Source organism: Echinops telfairi, unplaced genomic scaffold (genome assembly GCF_000313985.2).
Source record: "Echinops telfairi isolate 266 unplaced genomic scaffold, ASM31398v2 ScPeMD7_16;HRSCAF=60, whole genome shotgun sequence".
Taxonomy (NCBI): Eukaryota; Metazoa; Chordata; class Mammalia; order Afrosoricida; family Tenrecidae; genus Echinops; species Echinops telfairi.
The window spans coordinates 8,553,106-8,580,867 of record NW_022103913.1 but is presented as its reverse complement, the minus strand read 5'-3'; the positions used below and the strand labels follow the sequence as shown (position 1 = coordinate 8,580,867).

Genomic DNA, 27,762 nt, shown 5'->3' with positions numbered 1-27,762 from the left:
CTGGTGCTGTTGGGTGTGTTTCTACAAGCTGCCAAGTCTACACAGACTTGGTAACCTGTGCAACCAGGTTTCTAGTAGCTGGTACAGAACAGTGCGGTCATTTGTCTAGAGAGTCTTCGTTTGTTGAACAGCAAGTTTCTGATGTTGCTATTTTGTTAATTAGCATGGTGAGGGCAAAGGCAAGATGTCAGTGTCTGCAGCCACCGCCAGGCTTTAAACACCCAGAGCTGCGCAGCACGTTCAGAAGTCTGCAGCCTCAGACTGTGGTGACTGACTCGGGCCTTACATCTCCCTGGACACTCCCCCTGCCTCCCAGTCCTGTCCACACATAGGGACAAGCCCCGGGCATCACATGCTCAGGTGTGTACATTGAGGGGTGGAGGGATAGTTAATAATGGAGGCATTGTTGGTGCCGTGGGTTAAGTGCTGGGCTGCTAACTCAACCCACAAGCTGCCCCACAGGAGAGAGATGCGGCAATCCCGTGACATCCTCAGACCCCACTCCGCGGCTCTGCTCTGGCCTCTAGGGTAGCTGTGAATTGCACTGGCCTCAGCTGCGTGGCTTTTGCGTAGCTGGGCATTTCATCGTCATTATCACTGTGGACCCTCCGGGGAGGGAGTGATTCTCCATTTTCCAGAGCTACTTGTCCAGTATGGTAGCTGAGTTAGTTAATTGTGCCAGCCTGGCCGATAATCACATGTGGGGCTAATTGACAGGCGGAGGGATAAATGGCTCGGCGAGCCTCGCCTTTCTAGTTCTCCGGTCTCTTGCTTTGTGATGGTCGCGCCCGGGTGCAGCTGCCTTAGCAGTTTCCTGCTTCAGCTTGCAAGATTGACTTCCTACAAGACATCCCCAAGGAGAAGCTACATGGACCTATCCCCATGCAGCCCTGGGTGCTGGAGCAAGCCGTGTGGAGACCCCTGCTAGTGCTGAGATGCTTGTTCATTCACTGACTCAGCTTTCCTCCTGCAGTCGGCATCATTGCCTCTGTTTTGTGAGGTGGAGGACTGGTGTTGGATTAATGTTGGACTTATGGGCTTGGGCAGCATTGGGTTGGGATGTTTTTGTGATGCATTTTCTTTACATAAAACTCTCTCTTATCCATGAGTTGCTGTGGATTTGTTTCTCCAAAGTACCCAGACTAATACAGTAGCCATCAGTCACAGGTTGCTTATGGTAAATTATTTTAAATGAAAGTCAGTTAAAAGTTCAGAGTTGCACTAACCCTGTTTCATGTGCTTGATCGTCACGTCCCATAGTGACAGTGCGAGTCACACACCAAGTACTACTGGGCAGCTCTGGCCTCCATAAATGGTTTCCGATTTAGTGGCTTGTTACAGTAGTAGGATAAGCTGACCTTAAGCCCAGGTTTTCTGATCCTAAGACCCATGTCCTTTACTAGTCTCTCCCTGCCACTGACATATTTCCAAGAGATTCTGAACAGCCGGCCAGTGCCAGGGGATCCCCAGGAAGGAGGTGCCGAGGGGCAGGGGAGCAGTAAGGTGGCCTGGGCCAGGCATGCAACCCCCTGGAGGGCAGAGGGGGTTAGAAAGCTATTTTGTTCCACGGCAAAAATTTCCTGCCTAGATTCTTAAATATTGGTGAGCTTTTCTTTTTCATTCTTATTTGTATTTTTTTAATTTTTGCCATGTTATCTTTTAAAAATTGTTATTGTTACTGCTGGGTTTCCCAGTTTCGAAGCAACAGGAGTAGATGCAGAGCTAGAGTTGAGGCATTAATTGCTGGGGAGGTGGCGCAGAGACAGGGAGGGCGAGGGGATTTGGGGAACAAACAAGGAGTTGGAGGGGGCCGCTGGAACGGATTGTAATGATGTAGAAACAACTCATTTTAAAAGTGATTTAACCGTGGAGGTGTATGATTTGTGAATACTGTATCAAGAAAATCACTGGGGGGTGGGGAAAGTTGATATAACGTGAAAAATGTAGCCAATGTCATTAAACAAGATATATAGAAATTATTTAATAAGAACCTAGTTTGCTATGTAAGCTCTCACCCAAACACAATAAAGTACATTTTTTAAAAAGCTATTGACAATTTCCTGTAACACCTCTTTATTTTCAAGTCTTCCCAGTGGGCAGGTTGGCATATTATCTTCACAAGCATCATCCACCTGCTCTCCTCACTTCACCCCATCTATGCTGGAAGACAAGGATGTGGCACAAGGACCTCTGAGGACTATGAAACTCAAGTTGAAGTTTGCTCGAAGTGTGTGGGTGTTCGGGCTTGCTTTAATTTTTCTTGAATAAATGATGTTAATGTGGATATTTTTTCTAGTACAAAGAAAATGGATTGTGCAATTTGTAGATACTTTAAACTGTTATGAACGGTCAAAACGTGATTTTTCAGTGGGTGTCCAAGTCCTAAGAATTAATTTGTTTACCTTTAACTTGGTGAACTCATATTTGATGCTTTTGAACATTTTTTGGAAGCAGCATACTGAGAAATGCAGCCAGGGATTGGAGTTTGGCACAGCAGGGTTAACTTCTTGAGGCTTACTTTCCCCACCTACAAAAGGATTGAGGCTGCATTTGTTTCGTTCCTTGTTGAATGTCTGGTGTTATGTGTATGATCCTTAATTATTAAGCTATGAAATTAAAACCATATTTAACTGGCACCCAGATGAAAATCTGAATTTGTCAAGAAAAATAGATCAAAGCCATTGATCTGTCTCTCTGAGCTGTGGAAGAAAGGACGCCCCTCACAGCTCAATGGTGAAAATAAGCATTTCATGTTCATAGGAAAGTGATCTACAACATTTAGTGAAAATGCCACTTAAATTTTAAGAGGCCCAAACTAAGAAGTATAATTTTAGAAGTCCATGTAATGCTCACTTTAGTGTGGAGCTAATAATAGGAATTTCTCAGGTGATGGTAATTTTCTATTTTTTTATCTGGATGCTGTTGCAAAAATGTAACCAATGGTTTCACTCTGTGAAAATTACACTGCATGCCCATCTGAATTCAGACCCATGTAGGTGTACATTAGGAGCCTTGTGTCACAGTGGGTTAGCCGAACCTCGAACCTCAAGGTCAGCCGCTGGAATCTGATCCTGAGAAGAAAGATGAGACTTTCTACCCCCAGAAAGATTTATGGTCTGAGAAACCCACAGGGACAGTTCTACTCCATCCCAGAGGGTTCCTTTGAGAGGATATTCATACTATTTCATCACCTTGAGATGGGAAAGATTTCTTTAAAAGAACACGGAGTATTAACCACAAAAGAAACAATTGTGAATTTGACATTAAAATCAAGGGCCTGTGATATGAGAAACAAGCCAATAAGAGAATGAGAATGGAAATCAAAGTAGAAAAATACATTTTCAACACGACTTGACAAAAATTTGAATTCAGACTACACAAAGAATGTCCCAAACAAGAGAGCAACACAAAATAACACTTCTCCAAACTCATGGATTGAATTATGTTGTGGCAGTTATGTAATGATTCCCTTCTCACCACCACCCCCCATGTTCTGATGGGATAAACCGATAAAAGATTAAGGAGGGTGATATGCAACACCCTTAATCCCCTCTCAAAACCCTGATACCATGTAAGGAGCATGTCCCTGAGGTGTGGCCTACAATGGAGCCCTTGATCTAGTTGGTTACAGTTGGGCTGGTAATCAAGGATGAGGCAGTCTGTTCCCATAAAGATGTATGGTCTTAAAAACCCTGTATAGGACCCTCATGAACCAGAATCAACTCCATGGAAGTGAGTTTGGTGGCCTGCAATACCTTCCATCTTTCATGAGACAAAAGGAGAGAGTAGTGCAGAGTGGGATGGGACCCACTACGACAAGAGCTGAGCTGAGAGCGTGGGGTCCCTGACTGAGAAACTGAGCAAGACTGACGCCAAGACACAGGGAGAGTGCTAAGCAATGCCAAGCCTGCACATGCTGAAGAAGGCAAGAAACTTGCCCAGACTTAGCCAACACAGAGAGAAAGCCCGCCCCTGAGTGCTGGCACTGTGAACTCTCATTTTTAGCCTCCTAAATTGTGAGGAAATAAAATGGTTGTTACAGCCATGCACTTGCTGTTACAGTAGTACTTAATAACTAAGATACAAAACTACAAACTAAAATTACAGCTAGAGAAATGGCTAAGAATTTAAACAGGCATTTCACAAAGGAAGAATTCCTAGCATTTAAAAATAAATGTGAAAAAATAGCTTAATCTCATTACCAATCAGGGAAATGCCAAGTAAACTCACGACACACATCTGTGGCTAATCTAATCAAGACAAGTTGGTTAATTAAGCATTAGTGGGACAACAGGAATCCTCAAACCACTGCCGGGAGAATAAATTGGTATCACTTGACTGCAGCCTTCAATATGGAGCACAACTCAAGGTAAATAAAACCAACTAGTCCTTCCATCTTCCCACCGCAGTCAGTCTCAAACAAAACTCAAATCCTCACGACTGGACGTCATGATGGAGACAAGATAGACGTTTCCAAGGATTTCGTTTTACTTGTCTACATTCCACATTAATGGAAGCCAGCAGTCAAGAATTCAAATGGCATTACTTTGGGCAAATCTACACAAGACTTTTTAAAGTGTTAAACAAAACAAAGATGCTGCTTTGAGGACAAAGGTGCACCTGACGGAAGTCACAGTGTTTTCAACGGCCTTATGTGCATCTGAAAGCTGGGCCGTGACTGAAGAACTGACGCGTTTGAAGTACGGTGCTGGTAGAGTGCATTAAGGACTGGGGCCTGCCAGAAGAATAACCAAATCTGTGGTGGGAGAAGTACAGCCAGACTGCTCCTTAGAACGGGAGATGGCAAGACTTCCTGTCAGGTACTTTAGCCACGTAAGGAGAGACTGTCCTCCGGAGGAGGATGCCGTGCTTGGTCAAGTAGAGGGACATGGAAAGAGAGGTCGACCTTCAACAAAGGACTGACATAGTGGCTGCAAAAATGAGCTCAAACATAACAATTTTAAGGATGGCCCAGGACAGACCAAGCAGGCAGTGTTTTGTTCTGTTGTACATAGGGTGACTGTGAGCGCTACTGGGTGGAAACTAGTAGGTCAACTTAAAGATGTGCCTATAACCCATCAAAGGAGTCCTGGTGGCTCAGTGTGTAAGCACTGAGCTGTTAACTCAGAGGTTGGTTTGAATCCACCAGCTGTGCTGTCGAACAAAAATGTAGAAATACTTCAGAATGTGATGTTAGAATTGTTCATTTATGGACAGCGAGATAAAATTGTTACAGACACTGAATGAGGACGAGGCTCCGAGAGGCTGTAATGGGTGCATCAGACTCTAGAGCAGGGGTTCTCAACCTTCCTCATGCCATGACCCTTTCATACAGTTCCTCATGTTGTGACCCCCCCCAACCATAATATTTTCGTTGTAACTTCATAACTGTAACTTTGCTACTGTTATGAAATGGGCGGCCCCTGTGAAAGGGTCGGTTGACCCCCCAAAGGGGTCACGACCCACAGGTTGAGAATGCTGCTCTACAGGGATCCCCGCATTCTAAAGTTGGGAAGGTGGAAGGTGGAAGGTGTTATGGAAAGAAAATACTACGAAGCATACTAGTACTATAAACCCTGCCTTCTCTCACTTTCTGTCACCTGCCATAGACAGGTGACCCCTACATGACCTCAGGTTCAGTCCGAGGGAGGGCTGGGAATGCACTGGAGGAACGTCCCCAGCAGACAGAGGGGCGGATTCTGCCTGGTTTCTCACTTCTGGGGGCTCCTCCCTTCAGTAGGATAGCCAGAATGCTCCTTAGAATAAGGTGACCAGATTTTAACATTGGTAAAGCGGGACACCATTGATAAAACTCATATCCTGGTGAAATAGCCACATGGCAGCCGGAAATAATATACCCTAGCTTGTGCATTCTTTCCAAAAATCGGAACTTTGTAAAACGCTGCGGGATGCGGGAAAAATTGTTAACAAGCGGGACATCTGGTCACCTTATGTTAGATGGTGAAACTTCAGGTGTGCGTAATTTTACTCCTGGAATTCACAAAGTCTATTCCAAAACACCTAAGTGGCTGCAGTGTGGCTTTGAGTGCCAGGGAAGTGAAGGGGCCTGCTCTCGGGTCTCAGGACGCCCTCCAGAGACATGAAAACAGGACCTCTTCTCCGGCTCTATCCAACTCTGCCAGAGCCCAGACCGTGCTTGACGGGGCTGGGACGCATGGGACAAGATTGCCACGTGCTCCTGTGATGGGCTATGTTAACTGCCTTGATCGTGTGTCTGGGAGTCCCAGTGCACGGGTCTGGAACCTTGGATGGCCCATAAAAAAGAAACCCACACATCCCAAGAGCAGCTAAACCAGCTCACCCATTTATTCGACTAAGAACATTAAGAAGGACAACAAAATTAAACGATCTTTAATAAATTTCCTATAGAAAACCCAGTCACAGGGCAAATACTCAGTTCTCTTTCGCATGTCCTTGAGGACCGAGAGCTCCCAATCGTCTTTGGAGAATCAGCAGTCGTTTTGCTGGATGCTGCCCATCCTCAGAAAGAACATTCATCTACACATTCAAACCAGTAGTTCCTATTGCACATATTAACATTATTTGCCATCTAGCACCCTAAATGCATGGTACCCTCAACAAATAAATTAAAGAATCCCAGGTGGCATAGAACCATTTCAATTTGAACTCATATCCTTTAAAAAAATCACATTATTACAAGTTTTAATAAACACAGTAAGAACCGCTGGCATTTTAATAAAATACTGGGTTTTAGATCTGGAGTTTAATCCATAAATAAGTTCCTTCTCACTTGCTTTCTTTCTTGGATACATTTGCTCCAGTATTATGCTCTATGAAATGAACTCTTTCATAGCTACCATGTAAAGTCGTATTAATATGTGCCTCCTTACAGAAGCAGCTGGAAGAACTGGATCACACAGTGAACTGAAAGGTAACATAAGAAAAAAAAAGGTAACATAAAGAAAAGCTTTTTAAAAAAAAATTTTACAACTCAAGTTAAAGAAAATCAGACATCTTTTTACACAGAACTCCCACTAGAAATATTATAAATATATATGCATCATATATTTACATACATATATTTGCCTGAACAGATTTTCAGCCAGTCTAGTTAGAATGATGCTATCATGGTAGATAAATATTAACAAAAAGTGAACAAACTTCCACAGGCTTAAAAGGTTTCTTTTGAAAAAAATAATCATAATTTTAGATTAAATCATAATTTGTAATTACACAATTTAAAAAGGGAAGAAAAACCTTTTCTGTAAGCTTTGTTTGGAAAGTAAGAACAGCCCCCAGCTCCAGGTGTGAATGAGGCAGCTGAGTGATAACACTTGGTCACAATACTGAAAAGAAGTATATACACCCTTTTGTAAAAGTACCAAACACTTAAAAAAAAAAGAAAAAGAAAAAGAAAGAAAATCTCTAGTAGCATTCCTCAGCGTGCAAAATCAGCAAGAAGTGATTATCCATAATGTGAACGATTTTCATGATGCGTCTCGATCAGGCATTCAAAAAGCAGAGAGTGGGCCGCAGAGATTGTGCAGGTTAGGCTCTGTGGAATGCTTTCTCTTTGTTGTAACTGAATTCCAGGATTCCATTTCCTTTATAACAGCTCTGGCAGGGCTATGTTCGATTTAGTGCAAATGCAAAACGAGAACACAACAAAAGCACTGGGCCAAGGCTGAGCGTTAGGACCTGTAGTCTTTCCGCACCGTGTGGGCCATCCAGTTCACTTTAGTCGTCCAACTTTCCCTGAGCGCCTCATCAAATTTTTGCTTGAATTGCTTGAGTGCTTCTTCTTCACTCTTCCCTAAGGCCAGAGAATCCTAGAAATGAAGGGGTGACAAGGGACTGGATGCGTGCTTGGTAGGAGTGTGGCAGGTGCCCCACCATGTGCCCCTGGCTCGGCCTCCCCTCCCAGCTTCCCATCAGGCAGCCTACACTTGCTTTTATTTTACATCAAGGTAGGGTGACTTCTGGCAAAGGGTTTTTTAGGAGGAAATAGATTTATGACTACTACCAAACACCTTCTCATGGGCTTACTTCTATGATCTGAATACAATGCTTGTGACCCACTAAGGCCAAGGGCCGTGAAAAGCAAAGTGGAACCAGCAGGGAGTGACAGTAATGCTAGTCTCAGGTTCTCCCCCTAGCACAGAAATCACCTGGGTGTCAACGTTCGCTTTCAACATGGCTCCTTCAGAGGAACTTCCCTGATTCCTTTCCTCCTGGCTACGTTCCAGAGGAAATGCCCTGTGGGCATCTGAACTAGGCAGTTAGGTCCCTACCTGCAGGTCCCACACACAATAAAACAGGGGTTTATACCTTGAGATACTGTATATCCTTGACCGACGTGAGCTCAGGAAGGCCTGCAGTCAGCATCAGGGCAAACAGGGTGATGAAGAGGTTGCCGTGCCGCCGCAAAATCAGATAGGCATCCTCACAACACTGGCGGAACCTTTCACGGGGCAGCGGATCGCAGGAACATGTGTGAGAGCAAGGGCAGCACACGTCAGCAGAGAAACAAGAGGGCACATCTGGATGTTCTACTACAGAGCAGTTACATTTTACGGCGCGAAAGTTTTTCTCTGAAAACTATCCCACGACTTAACCACATATATTAATTTAGGCTCTCTCAAACTATCCATCTTTCCCCCAAAACAAAAATACATTAAAATTCTATGCTAAAATGGAATAGTATACTTAGTTAGGCTTTTTAATTATGTGAGACAAGAACCGATTATCAACTGAGCGCTGACAGTGACTCGGGTGATTTCTGAGCATACACTGCAGATGCCAGGTTGACGATGAGGGTACATTTCCTTCCTCTGAAACCAGTGCTTTTGTCCTGATGGTCATCCTGCCTCGCTTCTCTGTTCTCTTCAAGATGGTCCTTCAAGGGGACCATCTAGTCATATCCCTTTTGTTTTGCCATAGAGAAGACTGGACAGGGAGGCATATTCTGCAGAAACCCAGGCAGTACTAGAAATGGTAATACCAGCCATTCATTAGGATATGGTATGTGTCTGTTGCATCTTGGAATATATTTCTAATCAACATAATTATTTTGTCCCCCTTTTAAGATGAAGAAATAAAGGCAAAAAGCCTAGTGATGGCAGAGAAAAAAGCCTAGTGATGTACTTGAAGCTGCTGAGGCATAGATTAGAGAACATACATCCACTTTGCCCACCCCTACTACACTCCCTAGGCGCCCTGGTGGTGAAGTGGTTATGAATTGGCCTGTGGTCTGCATGGTTGGCAGTTTGAAACCACCAGCCACTCGGGAGCGAGACTAGACCTTTCTACTCCCATACACAGGTACAGTCCAGAAACCTACCAGGGCGTCTCCATGAGTCAGCACTGAACTGATGGCAGTTTGGTTGGGGTTTCCATTTCTCACCGCCATTGAGTCGACTCTGACTCAGAGTGACCCTACGTGGCAGGGAGACCTGCCCCTCTGAGTTTCCAAGACTGTAACTCTTTACAGGTGTAGAAAGCCTCCCCTGTCTCCCTCTGAGTGGCTGATGGTGCTCATAACCACTAGGCCACCAGCACTATACAGAAAAAGGCAGAAACATGCCTGTTCTCTCAGAATCTCATCATATGCCTTCAAAATGTCAGAAAATTTTCAGAAACCGGCAAAAGGTACTACTACTAAAACAAGTTAACATTTTATATTTCTAATGTTTTTGGTTTCTCCTTACACATTTCTGATCCAGTACATAGATCTGAGTGGCAAAGGTGCTATGCCTCTGCTCCCCCCCCCCCAACCTGGCTTTTATTAACAGATTGTGTGCCTCTCCGATCCAAACACACTGAAGCACTGATATGCTAGTCCAGCTGCTACAGTGAGAAACTGGAAGATCAGTTTAGCCTTGACATAGGGCAATACTCACCGGCCAAATTTCTCAGTGTTTCCTGTTTTTCCTTGTTGAATGACATGAATAAAATCATAGGTAAGAATAAAAGGCACTCGCTCCCTTTTAATGCCAAATTTAGATTTGAAGTTTCCAAGAATATGTCCAAAGTCAATATGGAAGAGCTGCGAAACAAATGAGACTTAATTCCCCCATCTTCCCAAGATGCTCCTAACGGTAGGCAGACCCCCCCACCTAGCAGCCCATGGCTACACCCAACTCACTCAAGCCTGCTCTCCTTTCACAGGTGACAGGCCACTTGGGAAGACACTAATTCTAACCTTTCCAGGTCTTTTATACTAAATGATAACTGTAAAATTAAACTGCATATTCTCAGTAGGAACTGGGGAGGCATTTAAACAACAAATACTGCGTCTGATTAAAAAGATAAATACATACCAAGTAGTTCTACATGGCAAAAAGAGCACTGCCTTCCCTATAGCTCCCTCAACTTGAACGTCACTACTTAGAGCAGTGGTTGTCAACCTGCCTAATGCTGCAACCCTTTAATACAGTTCCTCACGTTGTGGTGACCCCCCAACCATAAAATTATTTTCATTGCTACTTTCTAACTGTAATTTTGCCACTGTTATGAACTGGGCGACCCCTGTGAAAGGGTCGTTCGACCCCCAAAAGGGTCGCGACCCACAGGGCGAGAACCACTGACTTAGAGGCTACCTCTCCTTTCCTTGATCTGTTTACTTGTTTTCTCTGGTGTTACTGTTCACTTTAAAAGTATGCCAATGGTACCATTTTTCCTTCCTAATGTTAGGTTATGAGCACCACCGTGGTGTTAAAGAGCCTGATGGCACAGAGATGGCGCACCCTCAGTGTGGCCCACCAAACCCTCAGCAGCGACAGGAGGCTGCTGGAAAGACCTACAGCCTTTGGAAACCCAAAGGGGAAGCATTACTCTGTCCTATAAGGTAACTGTGCGTCAGAATCCGGTCCACAGTGGTGGGATTTCTATTAAGGAAGGTAGGGATTCACACTTGCATGCTAATATGCAGTGCTATACAATGTAGTGCCATTTTGCTTATTTGTTCTTGATCTTTCATGGTGAGTGCTTCCTTCACATGTCTGGTAATCCTTGGGTGGCCCTTGAACATGGTAACTTGTTGATTGGCAGGCTTCCTAGCCAGGCTGTTTCACAGGAGCCCATCAGATTTCCTTGGGAAGAAGCAGCTGGTGCCTTGCTGAGAATGGGATAAACTGCCAACTGCTAGTGCTCGTGGTGAACGCAAGCAGAAGGGGCTGGGTCACAGTGTTTGGTTTGACAGCTCTCCCTTTATTGCCATTATGAACACTGAACACTTTCCTCAGCCTTTGTGGAGCCCAGAGTCCGTGGTCAAAAGAACTCGTTTCTTCAGAGAATCCGTCTTCCATCTCCTTGGTGAGATGACTTGAGTACCTAAATGCTTTAAACATAAATGGCCACCAGGCCTAAGAGAGCCTCTTCCCACGTCGGCACCTGCAGAAGCAGCTGGAGTCTGAATCTTCACAGGTCCACCGACAAACCACTCGACAGCTACTCGGGTTTCCCTTTGTCCCACTCAGACAGTGAGTCCTTTCCACTTCTCTGTCCTGCTTCCTAGCCTTCTCAAGTCCTTCGAAGTCTTTCATCCACTGGGGCTTCTTTCCCTATTATCTTTGCTTATTCTAGTTTTTAAAAAGTGTCTTTAGTTTACACATTCATATTCTTAGTTATTATTATGGAGGTGTCAGAACAAGTATGGAATTAAAACTATGCATCCAATTGCATTAACCAAAAATTTAAGGGAATCCTTTTAAGTGTTACTATAAGGTCCAAATGAGCCTTCAAAGGGGCTGGACTTGACACTCAAAAGGGAAGGGTGTATTGCCGGGTAGATCACTTTGGTGCATACTCATGGACAAACTCTCAAAACTCACGCCAGAGCTGCCCAAATCTTACACGATGTACAAAATTCTAGGTTCTACCTAAAGCCAGAGGTTAAACATGACGCCACAGATTTTCATCCTGCTATGCGGCTCACAGCAAGAAGTTCCAAGGAAAGTTACACTGAAAAACTACCCAAAATATCTCATCTGCCATTGCTTATAACATAAAAGACTTTATAGACAAATATAAATTACTCTGGAAAGATGAAGTATTGTTCATTGTAAAACTAAGAACTTCTAAAATAGCCTGACCTAGCTTCACTAACATGCTACCGATACTCCTTTTCTCCATATGCCCAGATATAACTAACTAATTGTGATGTTCTAAAAGAGAAAATTGCTCTAGTGGGGTTCATCTCAAATTTGTTTAGAAGGGCTCATCTGCAATGTTCACATATCTTGTACCTTCTATTCTTAATTTTTATATTGAAAGATCACTATAGAACTGCAAAAAAATATATTTTAAATTGTAAAATAAATACCATCTAACATTATAAGCGAGCAAACAAATGAAAATATGAAGCACGTGGTATCTGAAGTGCGGGGGTAGTAGAGAAAAGACACTGAGAACCACTGAAGAATCTGCTTGCGTTTCCTGAGAGATTATGCTACATGTAATGGAACCATCAGGGGATTTGGCAGACCTCAGGGAACAGCTCACCTGGCCAGTTTTCTTGACCATGATGTTGTCACTATGTCGGTCGCCAATCCCAAGGACATAAGAAGCTACACAGTAGCCAGCACAGGACAAGGTAAACTCCTCAATAGCTCGGTCCAAGTCATCCCTAAACAAGAAAACAAGTAAAAACAACAAATTATTTTCAGCTTCCAAATGGGGCTGTGCCTCCATCCATATCTTCTGAGTTGGGAGTCGAACCACTCGGCCTAGGACAGGGCATGAGCTGCACAGTAGAGACCTGAGACTTGGGGCTGGGAGCTGTGGGGATGGGGCAACTCTGCACAGTCACGGCAGAAGATGGTGATGGGCTTGGCTGGACAGCGCTCAGGCGTGGGGACATTTTCATAAGTTTAACCTACGACTAGAACTTCCTGTTTAAGAATTGAGTATTATAGCTGTTACCATTTAAATCACTGACTTCAGTTAGAAGAAAGTAAAAGACCCTTTAGAGAGGAAAGAGTCTATTCTTGAAATCAGAAACTGATTCTTTACACATACAAGTCACTGGATCTTCTCAATGGTAACATTTGAGACTAGAAGTTTTTAGCAAAAAGCATTATAGAGCTTTTTCCTTCCCAAGGTGAATTCTTTTCATTTCTACACAGTAGTGCCTTTTTAACACTATAACCATAAACAGCACAACTCTAACCTCTGTCTTTGGAGAGATTACAGCCTAGAACTCATTTACTTCTGTCAGATAAAAACAATCTATTCAAAACTTACTAAAGTTCATATATGTACACAATCATAGAAGCTAATGTACTTTATAATGTCAATATTACGTAAATTCTTCGATAGTAATTTTGTACAGCAGCATCCTAAACTTGGTTGTTGACAACATAAAACTGAATGCTGACCATCTGTAAAATTTTATGAAGGTGTGTGTAATACTGATCTAACATAAAACGAAGTAACACGAATATTCCCTCTAAGACACTGCTGATGGTCATCAGGAGAATAGTCCTTTCTTTAGCTGTTTGCAAAGAACGATGATAATCAACAGAGAACACGAACCCAGAATTGTACTCTTTAAGCCAGTTCAGAAGGGCATCTTTGTTGAAGGCGGCGGCAGCGGCCACGTTGCTACTGTTGAGCTGGATGTCGGCAATTGTTTCAGAGGTGCTCACAACTTCAATGAGGCCTGAGCGGTCTCCTGTTGCCAAACAGCCATATGGCAGCATCCTGAAAGGGGGGAAATGGCATGAGAAGTAATCTGTGCAGATTTTCCATAAAAGTAGATATATTTTCTTTAATTTTTAAAGTTTTATTATTGTTATTGCCCTACCATTACTGTTTTATTGACACATGGGAAAACATGAGTTTTAACTTCTGTTAGGGCAGTGGTTCTCAACCTTCCTAATGCTGTGACCCTTTCATACAGTTCCTCATGTTGTGGTGACCCCCAACCATAAAATTAATTTTGTTGCTATTACATAACTGTAATTTTGCTACTGTTATGATTTGGGCGACCCCTGTGAACGGGTCATTTGACACCCCCCCCAAGGGGTCATGACCCACAGGTTGAGAACCACTGTGTTATGGAGTAAATCTCTTAGCTAACAGATGGAATAACTTACCAGAATTCTAAAATGCCAGCTAAATGTATAATTTACTATCTTGCTATTCTGGTGAAACATTCCGTGAGTGGGTGTGGCTGCACAAAAGCACAACAGATAATGAAGAGTCTTTGTTTCCACTCTAAACTGCAAGAAGGGAACCACCCGTTGTTGAGTGCCTAATCGATGGCAGGCTCCAAGTGAAGCATTTTATACATATTGTATTGGTTCATGGCTACTCCATCCCTCCCGTTGTTCAGACCCACCACCTTAAGGTAAGCTTCAATCCTTTTCTTTCTCTCAAGTCCCACAATTAATGGTTCCCTTCAAAATGAACCCAGAAAGTCAGTAAGTGTTCCTCCTCCACCTCTACCCTTCCTTTACTACCACCACATCGCCATCAGTCCTTACCTTACTTATTCAACAGTTGACTGTTGTGTCTGCACTGCAGTCTGTTCTAAGTGTAGTGGTTAACAAGATCCACTGAGGAGGTACTCAGGCCATAGCATATCAGTGTCGCTCTCCAGACTGAAAGCTCAACACTAGCTTCCCTAACCTTACAGTGAATGCCACCATCCTTGCCACAGTTCACCAGCTGTGATCCAATCTGGCCTCTTGTTACTTTTCCGGTCAGCCTTCTCTTGCTCAATTTTCTCCTGTTAGGCCAGTGGTTCTCAACCTGTGGGTCTTGATCCCTTTGGGGGTCGAATGACCCTTTCACAGGGGTCACCTAAGACCACCGGAAAACACATTTCCGATGGTCTTAGGAACCGAGACACCGCTCCTCTATCCATCTCCAGGCGGGTCCGCCCACATGCAGACACGCCCCCACATGCAGATACGCCCATGTGTGAGTACCTGGCATGAAGACTGTTACCCATGCTACACCATGCTTCAAGACAAAGTTTTATTGATTTATAATTAGAAATAAATATTTCACAATATATAATTACAGATTGTTTTGTGATGAATCACTGTGCTTTAATTATGTTCAATTTGTAACAATGAAAATATATCTGGCATATCATATATTTACATGACGATTCATAACAGTAGCAAAATTACAGTGATGAAGTAGCAACAAAAACAATGTTATGGTTGGGGGCGGTCACCACCACATGAGGAACTGTATGAAAGGGTCACGGCGTGAGGGAGGTTGAGAACCACTGTGTTAGACTAATACACTACCCTCCTTGTTGGTACACTTACACAAGACACCACACTTCCTTACTTTTTTCTACATGCTATTTTCTCAATCTGGAATATTCTTTCCCCCAGAGGTCTGTGTGGCTTATTGTTTTACCTCTTTTCAAATCTCTGTTGACATATCAAAGTAAATGTTAAACAACTATTCTGAATAAATAAAATCTATAATAAAAACCTCTGTAAGGTGAATTCCTAATTCTACATATGAGGAATGTATGTAACTGTAAAAGACCACACACTCAACAATTTATAACTGGGTCTGTGTGGCTCAAAAGCCCTTCCTTTATCCTAATACAGCCACCAGTCACCGACTATGCAACTTGTCTTCCAGGGAGCTTCTGTGTAAATCATAAAGGATATGGAGCCTAACTGGACGACGATGAATTACTGCATGTTTTATAGATCACAGGAACTGAACAGAGCACTAACCAGCACCAATGTGCCATCCGTGGGTCTGCAGGCTGACCTTTTGTCTGTGGAGTTGAAGTCTTGCCTCCCCGCCTTCAGCTGAATTACACACTCTTTGGAGAGAGCAACTCTGACTTAGGAGAGAGCTAACTGAAAAAATGCACATGGCTGGCAGTGGGTCAGCACAAAGAGAGTTGATACTCCTACTTGCTCCATAGAAGACTATGCTTATGAAAACAACTCTGCAGCAGAGATGATCCAACTGGCACAGAATAAGCTACTGGGGGAAGGAGGAAGTGGTGGTAAATGGTTTAAACCATTGAGTACAAAATTGATGCAATATGAAACCTCCAACTAATTCACAATTTTAAAAAATCATTAAACATGAGATTATCAGTGACAGTAGTCTTTGCTAAACTGATAGGTGGTATTTTGCTTTGAATTATACCTATCTGATTGATCCCTATGAAAGATAAACATTCTCAACTCTTTTGGACATTTTAAGAATTATATTGTAAAATAGCTACTCACATTATCTGCCTATTTTTTAGAGCTCTTTTTTGAAATGAACACTTTTCTTAATCATTTCTTATGAATTCTTCTTTTCTGTCACTTTGGTTGGAAATATTTTCTCTAGTCTTTTAAATAGAACTCTAAGATAAAATATGATGCTATAAAAAGTTCAAGTAAAGGTCAGGCGATTATGAAAACTACAATGGCTGAAATTCATGGAGTCACTCAGTAAGGACCTGGGTGTGGCTATGCGCCAGGCATTGTGTTAGATTGCTGGTGATACAGAACTGCAGTAAAAGGGAGTCTTCTCTCGCTGAGGCCGGCAGACACAAATGCAAACCCTTCATGGGACCTTAGTGGGAAAGAGTGCCATGAAGTCAGACAGCCGAGCTGGAGAACACAGATGCAGGGCAAGGGGAAATGCCAAATGTTGGACAGACCGGGTATGTCGTTTAAAAGGTCTTTGAAAGGTTACAGAAAAGAGAAAAAAATGTAAATGTGTGTGGGTAGGTGTGTTGGGGAAGTGTAAGAGTTAAGTTGGGAAGTGTTAGAGACCCGACAAGAGGGGAGAATTCCCACACCAAACTCACTGTCGTTGAGTTGATGTCCACTCACAGACCCTACATGACAGAGCAGAAGTGCCCCTGTGGGTTTCTGAGACTAATTCTTAAGGGAAGTACAACAGCGGTGTTTTCAAGCTGCTGACCTTGTGGTTGACAGCTCAAAGTATAACCACCATGCGATCAGGACGCAAAAGGGGAGAACTGCACTAAATAGATTATAAAATTTCTTCTACCAAATCACTCATTTTTATGGCTCTGTAAACATTTCCTAGTACTAGCAAAAGCAAAACCAGGAGAAGAATTCTCAGATTACACCTTGGCAAGGTGACATAAAAACTTGCTTTCTACCTAAATGATTAATTTCAACTTTCAAGGTTTCCCTCTCAATAAGAATGGCAGCTAGCTACGAAGCAGGAGTTTCTCCCAGCACTCCTTATCACGATACAACACATGGGGAGCAAGCGCTGTCAGGTGAAAGCTCACTCTGGCTCACTGGCAGTCAGACTGGGCACAAGGCCAGCAACTTCCTCTTCAAAAGCAAGCAAGGATGAAAGCATTCACTGTCTTGAGGATGAACTGTTCACAATGGGAAGGAAAAAACATCCTTGCAGAGAGACAGTTTGACAGAAGTCAAGCCGGGGACAAACTCCTGGGGTCCTGACCATCTCATCCGAGGCCATGACAACAATTCCAGTACTGTTTACCTTCTTTTCTAAGACTTTCTGACCCAAGGAGCAATGTCACTTTTCACACGAAAGCAAAAATGCAAGAATTACATTCTATAACAGGGGGACAAAAGCCCCATATCTTCACTCTAGACAGGTAGGCAGCAGAGTTTCTTTGATCTTGACACTTAGCAGCCTCTACCCAAGTCTAAGTGCTGCCTTAGTTCCTTATCTCCAAAAGAGGACTATGTAAGTACTTTACTTAATACTTGTTTCACTTCCACCTCCTTCCTTCACTCTCCTGAGGCTACTGACAGACACACTGTCATTAAGAAACTTCTGTGTGAATCTCTTAAAAGTAAACCGTTAGTGAAAACCAGATATGCAGTGGAGAAAACTGTCAAAAAGCTGATGCCACGTGTGTGCATGAGGGTAGAGACAGATTTATATGTAGATGACCTGTCAGATTTGACAGAAAAAGGTGATTGCCAAGAAAGTCTGATGCCTGAGCGTAGTGATGACTTATGAATGAATGTTCTAATCTGAAATGAAAGAACTCTAAAGAATATTACGAGTCATCACTCAACAATGAAAATAAGCAATATGCATTTTTATTCATCCCAATAAGGCACAATTAGAGGCACTGCAGTAATGTATGGAAGGTACCTAAATATTTGGAATTGAAACTTAAAGAGTGTGTGCACTGTGACCCAGTTTAACCTGAACAGCTGGCCAAAGGAAAAACAAACACAATAGGAACACCAGAGCACATATATTTATAGAAACAATAAAAAGAGTTTGGTGAGAAAAAGGTATTCGTTTAAAAATGAACTTAAGGAATTAAAGTCTGCATGTTTTTTTTAAAACATGGGGTCAGAGAACAAAAAGTCAGCAGAGATTCCACTGGATGGACAAGTTCCTTTTCCTCCTGAGACACACAATGCTTTCCATCAGACAGACTGCAGGTTTATTTCTGGCCCTCCCACATGTGTCTGCCTCCCTTTGCCTTAAGTGATAATGAACTTCATTGATGCTAAATGTGCTTTATATTTGGATAAAATGGATAGAAACTAAGAGAAAGGAACATAGCCGGGGTTCTCCAAGTAGAATTAAGAAAACAAGGGAAAAGTTACTGTCTTTCTTACCTAAACAAGACTCATTATATGATCTGAATATGCTCTTAGCAGAAGGGTCCATTGTGTAGTTTATGTGTTGTTACCTTATAAAGAGCCAATGAGTTACCAGCCTCATTTTAGTTTCCCACCCAGCCCACCTTTAGGTGGGATTAATCAAGTAAAACGTGTTTTCATGTAGGCTTTCTGAATATGAGGGGTCAACTCATTTTTGCTGGAAAGGGAGACGAGACAGTAAATACTTCAGGCATTCCAAACTATTAGGTCACTGCCAAGGCACAAAAGCAGTCATAAACAAAACACAAGTTAATAGATATATGTGTTCCCCCTAAACGACTTTCAAATAAGGCCTACTCAGACTCCACTGAGTTTATGGTTCCCAGGAAGGGGCTTTCTCATAATCATTTATTCTCCTACCTGTACAGTATTCCTTGTGAATGGTGAACCAAAACTTTGCCACCTCTTCAGACCTATTCTATTTTTTGTGCAACTCTATTAGAAGTACACAGGAGCCTTGATGGTACAGTGGTTACACTCTGGGCCCAAATCCACGAGCTCAGCAGTTTGAAACCACCAGCTGGTCCATAGGAAAAAGAGGAGGCTGCTCCCATAAAGCTACAGACTCGGAAACACAGGGGCAGCCATACTACCCAGTCCTATACAGTCACTATGAGTCGGAATCGACTCGATGGCAATGAATTTGAGTTTCAGTTGTATGAGAAGTACAAGAATCCCTGGGGGGTGCAAATGGTTAAGCGCTCAACTACTATAAAAATCTGGCTGTGTGAACCCATCCAGACATACAGGTTGGAAGACAGACCTGGGCCATCTGCTTTTGAAAGGGTATGGTATTGAAAACACTACACAGCAGTTCTACTCTGCAGGGGCTGTCATGAGTTAGAATACATTTGTTGGCAACTAACCCCTTCAATAACTAATAGTGACCACAGGGTCCTGATTAAACTAAATAGAATCATTCTTCCTATTCCAATTGTATCCATAAAGCCCATGAAAAGAATCATCCTTGTTTGGCACATAGGTGCCACTGTGTCCGTTCTGACCATCGCAACCCTACAGACAATAGCGTGAAATGCTACTCTGTACTGTGCCATCCTCAAAATTGTCCTTATGTTTGAGCCACTGTGTCAGTTCATCTTGCCAAGGGTCTTCCTTTTTTCCCTGCCTCTCCACTTTACCAAGCATGGTGCCCTTCTCCAGGGACTGGGCCGTCCTGAGATGTCCAAAGTACATGAGATAAAGCCTTGCCATCTTTGTCTCTAAGGAGCACTTGGGTCTTCTTCCACGATAGATTTATTTGTTCTTTGGCAGAACGTGGTACTTCCAATATACTTTTCCAACACCGTGATTCAAATGCAGTCTTCTTTGGTCTTCCTTATTCAATGTCTAACTTTCAAATGCATATGAAGCAGTTGAAAATACCTGGCTTGGGTCAGGTGCACCTTAGTCCTCAAAGTAACATCTTTGTTGTCCCCCACACACCCTCACCCCCACCACCCAAGGGGATGAACAAACAGAAAGTGGGTGAAAGGAGACAGTGGATGGTGTAAGATATGAAAATAATAATAATTCATAATTTATCAGGGGCCCAGAAGGGTAGGAGTGTGGGGGAGGGAGGGAAAAGAGAGGAGCTGATACCAAGAATTCAAGCAGAAAGAAAATGTTTTGAAAATAATGATGGCAACATATGTACAAATGTGTTTGACACAATTGATGTATAGATTGTTATAAGAGCTGTAAGAGCCCCCAATAAAATAGTTTATTAATAATTAACTAAAAATTAAGAATAAAATACAAATAGAAAAAAAAAAAGTAACATCTTTGCTTTTCAACACTTTAAAGAGGGCTTGGTGCAGTAGATTTACCCAATGCAATATGTCTTTTGATCTCTTGACTGCTGCTTCCATGAGCACTGATTGTGAATCCAAATTCAAGCAAGAGAAAATCCCTTAACAACTTCAATCTTATCTCCATTTATCATTATTGATCTAGTCGTGAGAATTTTGGTCTTCTTTATATTCAGTTGTAAGGCATACTTAGGGCTGTAATTCTTGATCTTCATCAGCAAGTGCTTCAAGTCCTCCTCATTTTCAGCAAGCAAGGTTGTGTCATCGGCATATCGCAGGTTGTTAATAAGCCTTCCTCCAATCCTGAAACCCAATTCTCCACATAATCCAGCATCTCCAATTATCTGCTCAGCTACAGATTGAAAAAGTATGGTGAGAGTATCCAGCCGTTACACACCTTTCCTGAATTTAAATCATGCAGTACCGTATATACTCAAGTAGAAGCCAACCCGAGTATCAGTCTAGGCACCTAATTCTACCACAAAAACTGCATTAAAAATGTGCTGAAAAACTTGGCTTATGCACAAGTATATACAGTAATTCCTTGTTCCGCTCAAACAACTATGTATTGTTTCATGTACAGGTTTCCCATGACAACAACAAAGTGTTCTGGAGCTACCATTCTCAATGCTACCCCTAGATTGTTATGATCCACAGTCGAATGCCTTGGCATAGTCAATAAACCACAAGTAAACATCTTTCTGGTTATTCTCTGCTTTCAGCCAAGATCCATCTGAAATCAGCAACGATAATATCACTTGTTCCACGTCCTCTTCTGAATCTGGCCTGAACCTCTGGCAGCTCCCTGTTTAATACACTGCTGCAACCAGTGTTGGATGACCTTCATTAAAAGCTCACTTGCATGTGATATTAATGATATTGGGCTATCATTTGAGCATTCTGTTAGGTAACCTTTCTTTGGAATGGCTACAAACCTGGATCTCTTCTAGTCAGATGGCTAAGTAACTGTCTTCCAAATTTCCTTTCAGATGAGTGAGTGCTTCCAAAGCTTTACTGACTTGTTGAGACATTTCCATTGGCATTCCATCAATTCCTGGAGCCTTTTTTCTTTCCCCTTTCCCAACAGTTTTGTTGGTATATAATTCACATATCACACAATTCAATAGTTCAATCACATCAAGAAGAGTTGTACAATCATTATCACAGTCCTAGAACTTTTTCTTCATTATTTTTCTCTTTATGATTATATATTTTATTTGTCCAGTTGTGAGAATTTTTTTATTAATCATTTTATTGGGGGTCTCTTACAAATCTTATCACAATCCATCATTCAATTGTATTAAGCACATTTGTACATGTTACTACCAACATTTCCAAACATTTTCTTTCTACATGATCCCTTGGTTATCAGCTCTTCTTTTTTTCTCCCTCCCCGACCCCCCCACCCTCATGAGCCCTTGATCAATTATATATTATTATTGTTATTTAGTATCTTACACTGTCCATTGTCTCCCTTCACCCACATGTCTGTTATTCATCCCCCTCGAGGGAGGGCGGCGGCAGGGCTGGAGTCTTGGTTTGTGCTAATGCTTTCAGTGAAGGTTGGACTTTTTCCTTCAGGACTACTGGTTCTTGCTCATATGCTCTAGAAATAGCTGAATGCTGACTAATTCTTTTTGGTACAGTGACTCTTTGTATTCTTTCCATTGTCTTTTGATGTTTCCTGTATCATTCAATATTTTACCCACAGAATCTTTCAAAATTGAAATCGAAGTTTGAATTTTGTCTTTAGTTCTTTTAGTTGAAAATATGCCGAGTGTGTTCTTTTTTTATGGTTTTCTTACCACCACTCGTCTGTCAGTTTATTGTACTGGGTGGCCTATGTGCTGCTGTGCTGCTGGAAGCTATGTCCCTGGCACTTCAAATGCGAGCAGAGTAACTCAAGGTACACGTGTTTCAGCAGAGCTCTAGACTAAGAGCAGGAATAGGCTGTTCACGTCAGAGGAACTGGCTGCTGAAAACCTACGGACAGGACTGAAACCAGTCACACCCAACAGCAATCTATAAAATGCCTCACACAAGGGCACAATGTGCTTTAACTGCGCAAAGAATACCCTCTAGGATAGACTGTATCTTAGACATAAAGTAAAACTTGACAAATATCCGAAAACAGAAATAATAAAAAGCATGGTCTCTGACTACCTAGGAGGCAAATTAGAAAGCAGTAACTGAAATATATGGCACAAATATATAAAAATGTAACAAAGTAACCAATAGCTCAAAGGGGAAAAAATCACCAGTGAAATCAGAAAAAGTCAGAGATGAACAAACTGAAACAAAACATGGGATGTAGAAGTAGCAGTGCTTCTAGAGACATTTATAGCTAATCACCCATACGAAAAAGGATCCCAAATTAAAAACCTAACCTTTCAATTTAAGAAATTATAAAAAGATTAAACTAAGCCAAAAGCAAGGATGGAAGGTGGATGAGAATGAAAATGAATGAAATACAGAGCAGAAAAACAACAGAGATCCAAAAGGTGGCTCTCGGAATAAATCAACAAAATTGACAAATAAAATTCAGAAGTAAAAGGACTACAAGGGACTACTATAAACAATTAACATGTAAGAAAACATCCTAACGAAAAGAACCTAAGCTAATGGAAAAGAGGCACAGGCCCACCCCTCTGGCCTGTCACTTGCCATGACAACCAGCAGGGTGCGCCCTCCTCCGAGAGCATCTTCAAAACTACAGCTTGTAATGTGACTTTGCTGTCCAGATATTAGTGTAAATCTAGATCTATTGCTTTTGGGGGGAAATCTCAGTCACGTACATAACTTTTTAAACTTGATGACATTTAAATAATACACTTGAAAGGATATTATATAAATATTATTATGAACAACTAATTACAATAGCAAGAGGAATGGAATCAACATGAAGTTTTAGACATTTTGCTATTCGAGTAATACATTCAGTGAAAAAATAAATTAACTAGAAATCTTACCGAAGATCCAGGCCAGCTTCTTTCCAGAGTAAATCCATCAATCGTAGCATTTGAAGTGTCAACATGTCCTGTCTTAAATCTAAAAGGAAAAAAAGTTTCACTTAAATAGCTTTCCATTTTATGTTCAGTAACTTATTAAATTCCGTTTCACTGGAGTTAGTCACAATTAACTAAAACTTACAATGAACACTGTGTAAATGTTTTCCAATATTTTAACATTTACTATAATCATCTTATCAAATTTTAGACTGCTTCGTTAGCATGTCCCTGTGGCAATTTTTCTTATAAATTAAGTTAAAGAAAATGTTTTTAAAATGTTTTAACATGAGCAATCAATCTACTATACATCGGAGAAACCACTGCTACCATGTGGATTCTGGCTCACAGCAACTCCCCGGGTACTCTCATAGGCGCTCATAAAATGTACGCGACAGCCCCGTCCGATGAGTTCCTCTATTTGCTTCCAAGTGCACACTGTGAGTACTGCAAGACAGCACTGCACCACAACGCCACAACACTACATCTACAGTCGACTTTTACTTCACATCGTAGCTAAGGGTAGTTTCTAGGTCACACAAATAGGAAGGTGCTGGCATCCATGTAATGAGTTTGTATAGTGAAATGAGTACATGTCTAGCAAACACATTTTATTAAGCACATTTACTTTTGTAATTCCTTTTAATAACTGTAATAGAAAAGGTGACTCTGTAAAAGCCTATACTTACCATCACCATTTTTAAAAATTACTCCAACTGAATCTTCACCAAACACCTTGTTGTTGTACACCAGCCACAAAGGCTTCATTTTGGAATCCATGTATTTGCACTTCTCAACACTGAAATCAAACAAGGGAAAAGTTAGACCACTTCAATGAAAATAAAAAGCAAACCTGTAATTTTACCTTGAGAAAGTAGACTGGGGCAAAGACCTTACTTATTCCTATGAAGTACTTAAGAATTCAAAATGAAAAAAAAAAAAATTCAAACTGAGAGCCTGAGGGCCAGGTGGTGGAAAGCAATCATGCAGGCCGCCTGGGAGGCATGCGCGGAGGCCAAGGGGTTGGCCTGAACACCCTCGATCTGCCTTTCTCACCACCTCCAGTAAAACCCCTCGTCTCCTATTCATCTTTAACTTACATGACTGTATTTAGTGAATTAACAAAACATGAACATATGACGGGATTAATATTACTAGTATATGTGCTGTCAAAGCAAGCACAGATGGGATCGATATTATGAGATGATTTTTTTTTATGATTCTTGATTTTTGAATATTGACAGAAGAATGCATGTCATTACTTCAGAAGGAGAAAAAACTGTAAATTCATTCAATATCATTTAAATTTGGTAAAGTCAACTACTAAAAAATTTAATATGGTTTCCAGTATTTTATTGATGTGATTCTCAACTCGTAGAAATAGTTGAGGAAGTTTTAATTCTATATAACTGAAAGGACATTAACTTATAATACCTTTCATTAACTTCAGGGGTAAACTTAGTGGGTACAGATGCCATTTGTTAAACACTAGTATAGCCTTTGCAGACTTTACTCTTTCCCTTCTTAAATTATATTGCACTTACTGGGGCTGACAGTTGGCCCTAATACTCCTCAAGCAGTGGCTCTGCGGTTGATCCTGCATTGCTAGTTTCATGGGAGAGTCATTGAACACAGTACAGACACTTACTAGAGTTCTGAGAGGATGACACATGGGTTCAGAGGAGACTGCAGGTCAGAGAGGGCTTCTCGATACGCATTCTGTTTTAAACAGGTGTGCATGGCTTCTTTCCCTTTGGCTCTATTTAGCTTCATTGCATTCAATTTGATTAAACTATTTAAAGTTTTTAACTTATTAAGTGCTTCAACCTGAAAAACAAGTTTTCCCAACCCCAACATTCATTTGTAGTTACAAATAATATAGAATAATACAGTATTATGTGATTATATTAACCAATAACTACCCATCCCCAGCACACATGCATACACACAACATAGTTAAAGTAAAAAAGTATTTTGGCAGAGGACAATTTTACATATAGAATAAAAGGCTTTATTTTTGCCACCTGTTGCTTAAAGAACTGTTTTTCAAACTAAAGATTTTCTTGTGTGAAGTCTTAGATATTACAGAAAAGGAAAGGGACATAAGAAGTATGAAGCAAATTTCTCAGAATTCGGGATGAGTAACAGAAGGTGAACAAGCAGTAATCTAAGTCACTCCTGTCGGACTTCTTCCTTACAAGGAAACTCTATGTAGCATTAGCCCTGAGGACCCAGACACAACACCTAAATGCCTACTTTCTGTTATCACACTTGCACAAAAAAACCATACACAAACAGCAGAAAGTAGACAGACTAACAATGACCAACTGAATCAAAAAGCATATCTTGCATTGTGATTTGATAACTTTTCATATCATGTTGTATAAAACTTCTTGAGAAACAGTTTTAGCCAACAACAGATTCATAGGTACAGAAATACATTTTACCAAGATTATAGAGAACAAATTATGAAAACAGAACTAAAGTGTTTATCATACATGAGGGGGCTTCATAAATTTCATGGAAAATGAAATGAAAATATGGTGGAATTTTTTTAAAGCCCTCCCATACAAATATAGAGAGTCTCTGGTGGTGTGGTGTGTAACTGCTTGGCTTTGAGCCATCAGGTCAGCTGTATGAATCCACCGGCTGTGCCAGGTGAGAAGAGAGAAAACATGGCAGTCTGCTTCTGGCAGCCAAACAGTTTTGTGGAAAAAGGAGAAAAGATTGTAGCCTAAGAAACATTGTGTGGTGGTTCAAAATGTGAATTTCTATCTACTCTGTCCTATAGGTTTGCTTATTGGGCATCAACTTGACTTGACAGCAAAAAAAAAAAAAAAAAAAAAAATCAATATAACCAAATATAAACCATGGCTTGAATTTTCATGCAGAGGAGATATTTCTATCATATCTTCATTTTAGAATTCTACTTCTTTGCAAGGAAACCACTAAAACTCTGTAGGGAGGTATATTCAAGCACGCCTTTTCTACAAATAGGGTGAGGCCTCACTCACAGGAAACCGGGAAGGTTCTATGCCGCTTGATGATATAATAGAGACGGCTGAGACTTGCTGAGTTAGCCATCTGTAAAAACCACAGACACTCCACTTCTCAACAAATTCGGGAGCTGCACAAACACTAGTGACAAGGGAATGAAAAGAAAACGGGGCTACAGAAACAGGACCTTTTTGAAGCATTTAAATTTGAATTTCTTCTGTTTGTATAGTTGGAATTTTTAAGTCTCATTTCTAATTGTGTTGATATCCATTTCCTGGACAATGTCCTAGATACCACCCCCATGGTTATGATTCATGAGTCAAATACTTCAAGTGTTTCAATACTCTCTTTTTATAGTTTACAGTGATAACTTTGTCTTTTTATAGGTTTAGTCCCATTTCAAGATATAGTCTTCTCTTTGCTATTCATCAGTCAAAAATATTGGCTCATAAATATATCACCTTTATAATAATAAAAGGTCAAGGTGATACTCCCAGAAAACAAACAAAAACCAACCAACCAAATAAACAAAATGCCCAGTGTAAAGTGGTCCCTTGACGAAATCCGACAACTAGAAACTTGGTCAAGTGGACCTTTCGTTTTATTCTCAATGCAATGAAAAATTATTGCAGGGATATAAATGTAGAAATAATACAAAATAGAATATACATTTTAAACAGATTACTTCATCTAAAATCATACTGATTAAAGGTATAGTTTGCTTGCAATAAGCTGTACTTATAAAAAGTTGAAATGGCAAAAGTTGTGTAATATATATACACGTGGACACTCACACACACACACACACACACAGCTTATATATACAAACAAGCACCACATGGGATTTGGTGTCTTGGTTTGGACGTTTATTAGGGTCATGTTTTAGGAACGTCTCAGTTAAGTGGCCTCTGGCCCTCCTCCAAACTTGGCTGTGTAGTGTCTGGAGTCTTAAAAGTTTGCAAGTTGGGGAATGGGGTGTGAGGGGAAGATATCAATTCCTCAACAGAAAATAAATGTTTAGAAAAGAATGATGGCTACATATGTAAAAATATGCTTGTTACAATTAATGTATGTATTTTTCTAAGAGTTGTAAGGACCTCCAATAAAATGATCTTTTAATTAAAAAAAAAAAGTTTGCAGGTGACCACCCAAGACATAACCGTTCCTCATTCTCCTGGAGCAGCAAAGGGAGAGTCAGAAACAGGAGGAGGGTGTGGAATGTGAGTTTATTTGCCTCCAGCAAAAACTGCTCCTTTGCATGGTGCCCCAACAGGCTAGACTGGAAAACACAAGTTTTTCTTGCTTGGTATATTTTAATTTGTTCTTCGTCAGTGGATTGATGTTGTTGCT

At 41.3% G+C, this 27,762-nt stretch overlaps 1 protein-coding gene across 1 annotated transcript in view; it reads right to left on the bottom strand.

The window, feature by feature from the left end:
* Positions 1–6,309: 6,309 nt before the first annotated feature.
* The window catches only part of PIK3CB (phosphatidylinositol-4,5-bisphosphate 3-kinase catalytic subunit beta), a 124,343-nt gene continuing 102,890 nt past the window's right edge, over positions 6,310–27,762 (bottom strand). The window contains exons 16-23 of the mRNA XM_004712086.4: positions 25,064–25,242; positions 24,105–24,214; positions 23,380–23,458; positions 13,516–13,683; positions 12,484–12,607; positions 9,882–10,027; positions 8,311–8,443; positions 6,310–7,811 (exon numbers count right to left, since the gene is read on the bottom strand). Coding sequence (XP_004712143.1) covers positions 7,674–7,811; positions 8,311–8,443; positions 9,882–10,027; positions 12,484–12,607; positions 13,516–13,683; positions 23,380–23,458; positions 24,105–24,214; positions 25,064–25,242 — 1,077 coding nt within the window. The 3' untranslated portion in view covers positions 6,310–7,673. The remainder of the gene's footprint in view (positions 7,812–8,310; positions 8,444–9,881; positions 10,028–12,483; positions 12,608–13,515; positions 13,684–23,379; positions 23,459–24,104; positions 24,215–25,063; positions 25,243–27,762) is intronic.